This window comes from Chionomys nivalis, chromosome 1 (assembly GCF_950005125.1).
Source record: "Chionomys nivalis chromosome 1, mChiNiv1.1, whole genome shotgun sequence".
Lineage (NCBI taxonomy): Eukaryota > Metazoa > Chordata > Mammalia > Rodentia > Cricetidae > Chionomys > Chionomys nivalis.
Window position 1 is genome coordinate 160,108,659 of NC_080086.1, and position 5,824 is coordinate 160,114,482.

Below are 5,824 nucleotides of genomic sequence, written 5' to 3' on the forward strand. Positions count from 1 at the left end.
GAGCTCCGAACTCCAAATGACACATTTGCATGCAAACTCTTCACCTAAGACTCTGGGATCATCATGAAAGAAAGGTAGAAAGACTGTAAAAGGCAGAGGACCAGGTGCATGCTATGAGACAGTGTCTTCAGGACATGATAGGGATACTACACCCACAAAATGTCCACAATATGGCTGTGTAAACACCACTCACATAATGACAACACCAGTTGATAGGACAGTATAGATGGGAAAATTTCACAAGGTTCAACTCATAGAAGAAGAGCTGCAGGCTTGTGAGAAAGAATTAGTCTTCCTTAGAGATGAGCCCTGTGATCAATTATCCAATCCCAAGTAGCCAGGCAAAAACATATACACATATGAATAGCATGCAATAGGCTCAGCAAGTTGTACACACACACACATACACGTATTTATATATGTATATCTATGTCACAAAATAATTAAATAAAGAGAGATCATAAGTTTGAAAAGGAGAGATTGGGACACGAGATGGTGGGGGAGCAGGAAGGGTAAAAAGGATACAAATATAGTCCTCATGTTTGAAATTCTCAAAAGAAAAAGTTATATGATTAACTAAGGCTCAAAGAATTTGTTCCATCTCAACAACCATGAATTTCATTAATTCTTCTGTTCCTGAATTAATGAGAAGCTGGGCACAATAATGTAAATGGAGGCTGCTCATTCATCTCCTGGCCACTCAGACCCATATAATCACACAAAACTATATTAATTACAACACTGGTCAATAGCTTAGGCATATTTCCAGCTAAGTCTTACATGTCACAATAACCCATTTCTATTAATCTGTGTATTGCCAAGAAGCTGTGGCCTACTGGTAAGGTTCTGGCTGACAGCTGGCATTTTTCTACTTCAGCAGCTATATGACATCTCTCTGACTCTGCCTGTTTTCTCTCTATATCTCTATTCAGATTTCCCGTCCGGCTTTACTCTGCCAAGCCACTGGTTGAAACAGCTTATTTAATAAACAATGGAAATAACACATACAGAGGGAAATCCTATATCATCTCCCATTCTCTGTCTAAATAAAAGGGAAGGTTAACTTTAACATAGTAAAATTACATATAACAAAACAGGTATCAAATAAGAACTACAGTTACAATATATATATGTGTGTGTGTGTGTGTGTGTGTGTGTGTGTGTGTGTGTGTAATCTTATATCATAGCTAAGGAAAGCTATAATTATAACCATCTATTCTTCAACTCCATCAAATACCCCAGAAGTATATAATATTACCTAAATTGACAGGAAGTACATTGTAAGCAACTTTCAAAACTCTAAAATTGACAAAAACATCTCAGTGCCTGGACAGTTATCCAAAGTTATTCTGTAACAATGGGCTAACCATCTTCAGCCTACAGGCCCATAGTATCCATCAGACTTTTTCAAAATGCAGGGAATATGAAAGACTGTTTCACCTCTATTGATAGTTTGTCAGTCCCTTTTTTCTGTGTCCTGCAGAATGTCTGACAGACTCTTTCATGAAGTAGGAACCCTGAAGGACTGTCTCACCTTTAGGCAAGCTCAGCAATCATTTTTCTGTGGGTCCTGCATGCCCATTTCATACAGCATACCATCAAGCAGTCCAGGCAAGAGCAGTTTCTTGCCCAAATAGCTAGCCTTGTCACATTGAAGGCAAATTCCATAACTAGTTTCTTCAATGTCCATCATCCTCTCTGAAGTAATACCTGTTCTGAACCTTAAGAATCCTTCTTATATACTTTATGCTTCTTATTTTCCATACACTTGTAGTTCCTTTTCCCTCATTTCTGCTTTGCTAATACCTTATCAGGACATTGAATGTATGAAATTAGAAATCTATCTCCTCAGGGGGACAGCCTCAGACTGTAAATGGTTTCATTGGCCATTTGCTTCCTTAGTGATGCAGGAAGTTGTTTTATTGCGTCACCAGCTTTAAGTAATTGCATTTGTAAAAATTTCAAACATGTTGTTTAGCCCAGGAATACTATCTTACCAATAAAAACTGTGACTGGATGACTTATTTATTAATCTTTGCATCTCTGTTCTGGTGGGTTTAAAGATATAGCATGGTTTCTAAAAAGAAACTTTAACATATTATGCCAGTACCAGAGTCATAGCAAGTGCAGCATGGAGAAGAATTCATACATGGGTGAATATATATATATTTCCACAGGCTAAGCAATGTAATAATTGCAGTAATGCTCAGAAATAGGAGATAGAGCACCATGAGTCTCTTGATAGAGGATTGTTGCCATCCAAGAGCTTCTGCTTTGTAGGGAGCATTGGACATCCTGAATGAACAAAATTCTTAGGGAATATGTATTATTGACAAGGGCACAGTAATGTCAATGAGATTAAAGGCCTTGGGCCCTGTGTAGCCCACAGAAATGAATCCGTTCCTCCTTGACTAAAGAGCAGAGAATTTAAATCTGTTCTTGCTCCTTCAAGGTTATACAACAGGCTATTTTGACCTAACGTGTGGCTGCAGGATGTGTTGCCTAGTCAAAAGGATATGTTGACCTAGAGTGTGGCTACTTAATGTTTGGAGATGTGTGGAGGAGAAAATTACTTTGTTTTTTGTATCATGTCAAGGAAGTAGTGAGTCTTCTCCCCCTTTTTGGATTGGGGTATATAAGAACTTTGAATAATAAACTTGAGGCAGGTCACAATATTCACTGAATGCCCTCTCTACTCTATCTGTTATCTCTTACCTATTTCGTTTCTCAATCCACACTCCCCTCCTCTAGAATTTATGGATCTGTCAGACAAGACCCATGTAAATCATCAAAACCATTTCCCCACATGAGTCAAACTCAAGAAGAATGGCCAATCTCTTGCACTAGAGTAAGAGTGCTTATGGAAAATTTATCACTGTGTGTGTAAACTGACAACTACAGCTTCCTCCCCTACCCTGATGTTTATCAATTGAGACTGCTAATCTCCTGAGATCTCCTCTGTAGAGTAGCACTCCCCCATCTTGTGTTGTGCTTAATAAACAAGCTGAGGCTGCAGGCTGCAGGTGGTACAGACCCCAACCTGGTTTTAGCTTTCCTGTCCACCTGGCTGTGGGTCAGTCCTTTATTCCTTGCTTTAGAGCCCCTCGTTATGTTTCCAGGCCCCAACTCTCATGGTTCACAGTTGTTACTTCCAGAAAATAAAAAGACTGACTCCAATAAAACTTCTGAGTATAACAAGTGATACAGAGTCTGAAGAGTATTTTTAAACTCTGCTCCCTCAGTATGCCATTAAAAAAACAGAGGGTAAACAGGAAATCCAACTGAGAGTGCTATTGAAAAATAATCCCAGTGCTAAGAAAGGGGAATTAGGAGGAAGAATATAATTTAAATATAATTTAAAGTATTTTCAGAGACATAGTAAGCTATTGGCCTACCTCTGACTTACTGAGATTTTGCTTGAACAATAATTTTTGCATACATTGTGCTTTTTAAAAGACAAACCCCAAGAGTTCGAGCCCAGCCTGATCTACAAGAGCTAGTTCCAGGACAGGCTCCAAAGAAACCCTGTCCTGAAAAACCTAAAAAAAAAAAAAAGACAAACCCCCAAGTGACAGTTCATGATTAGTAATGAAGCAACAATACTTTCTCACTTTCCACTGGGGATACCTTTCACACACACCTAAGGGCTGCCATCTCAGGAAAGTTAACTTAGCCAAGGGTTAATCTATTGAGAAAATTTCATCTTAAAAACAAAAAGAAAAATATGTAACTATAACAGATAAAATTTTGCTGTGATAATCTGTCACTATGTACCCAATGTCCTCAGTATTTCTCCTTCCTAAGAAATAAAAGTTGAAAAGACCTTCACATAAAGGCTTCAAAAATGGAGGGAGGAGCTCTTTATGAATAAAGATGTCATGGAATGATTGGCCAAGAAAAGTCACAAACATGTGTCCAAGGGAAACAGCCACATCTGAGCAGACACAGCATCTTACTGTGTCTTCCTCTGTGGTGGTAAAATGCAGGTAGTATGTATGTATTCTCTTTCTTTGAATATGGCAAAGGATTAACAAATATTGTCATTGATATCTTATACATTATGTCATAATTTTTGTTATTTATGCTTTTACATTTAGAGAAAGAAAGGCCTTGTCAATTTCTTAGCAATTAGTCCAATACAATCTTTTACATTGACACCTTTTATATATGCAACAAATTCTCTTTGGAATTAGTTGAATATGGTCTATTAATATTTTAATGTTTAGTTGGTCAGTTGTATCCTTGTATGTGAAAACCTTTGATTAACTCCCTTTAAGGGTGAGGTAAGAGCCTCAGTTTACCTTTCTGCAGTGGATTGCACTAACTGAATGTTAATGCTGCATTTAGATGGTTGTACTCAAAGCATCTTAAAAGCTTTAACAAACGTTTCTTCCAAATGGTGACTGCCTCTGATTATCTAGATCATGCATTATTTGAATCAACCAACATGGAAATACATTTCTGGTTCCCTGAATACACCATCATCTTCTCTGAAAGGCATTGAGACACATGCATGTACAGGATACTTTGTGGACAAGGTAGGTTTCAAGAAAAGGATCATGACTTCAAACAATGCGACAAATTGAAGCGGTGAGTGGTTTCTTTTTTCTTTTTAATTGTCATATCATAAAAATTGAGACTGATGAATGGTGTTATCTCTGTGACAGCGGTGCTTAGCTCCACTGTCCACTCTGCTGTGACACAGAAATATACCCACACCACACATCCCAGCACAGCCACTCAGCCTCCTGCATAACATCACCAGTCATGATGCAGCAGATCTACTTTTGTTTCCATGGCAATGACTGTCATATCTGAGTCGGGAGAAGAAAAGAGGTAAAGCCTTTTTTCCAGTGATGCTCATGATTCCTCAGGTTTTCAGTTTTGATGCGAACCCAGAGAACTCTCCCAGTAGTTTCTGCCAAGCCCCCTTCACCTCCTTATTCCTCAGACTGTAAATCATGGGGTTCAGCATGGGTGTCAAAATTGCATAAAAGAGAGAAATCAACTTCTCCTGAAGGACAGAAGGGCTGGAGCGGGGCTGGATGTAGGTGAAAATGGCCATGCCATAGCACAGGGCAACCACAGTGAGGTGGGAGGCACAAGTGTGGAAGGCTTTCCTTCTTCCCTCTTTCGACTGGATCTTTAGGATGGTGGAGATGATCTGGATGTAAGACAGGAGAACCAGGCAGAATGGAGTCATCAGGAGAATGATACTAGATACCATAATAGCAACTTCATTGGTGGAGGTATCCACACAGGCCAGCCTCACCACGGCAAGGAGCTCACAGGATATATGATCGATGTACACATTAGTGCACATGGGCAGCTGAAAGGTGATAACAGTCTGCATGACTGAATTGATGGAACCACTGACCCAAGATGCAAGAGCCATCCTGCTACACAATCCTGCATGCATAATGGCAGAGTATCTCAGCGGATTGCACACTGCCACATAGCGGTCATAGGCCATCATTGCCAGTAGGACAAATTCAATCCCTCCTAAACCCAGAGAAAAAAATAACTGTGCTGCGCAGCTCAGAAATGGAATTGCTTTGTGTGTGGCAAGAAAATGAGCCAGTAGCTGAGGGACTATGCTTGTGGCATAGGACACATCCACAAGCGACAGGTTGGTCAGAAAGAAATACATGGGAGTGTGGAGTCTGCTGTCCAGTCTGATCAGAAGAACGATGAGGAAATTCCCCAGCACTGTCGCCAGGTACATCAGCAAGAACAGGACAAAGAGGGAGACTTGAGTGTCCCAGTTACTAGACAGGCCAAGGAGGATGAATTCATGCGCCCATGTCCGGTTGTCTGTTCCCAT

General features: G+C 39.9%; 1 protein-coding gene across 1 annotated transcript; it reads right to left on the minus strand.

The window, feature by feature from the left end:
- Positions 1-4,870: 4,870 nt before the first annotated feature.
- LOC130885717 (olfactory receptor-like protein OLF3) lies at positions 4,871-5,824 on the minus strand. Its single transcript, XM_057787429.1, has one exon. It carries the CDS (start codon positions 5,822-5,824, stop codon positions 4,871-4,873), a length of 954 nt encoding a protein of 317 aa, XP_057643412.1.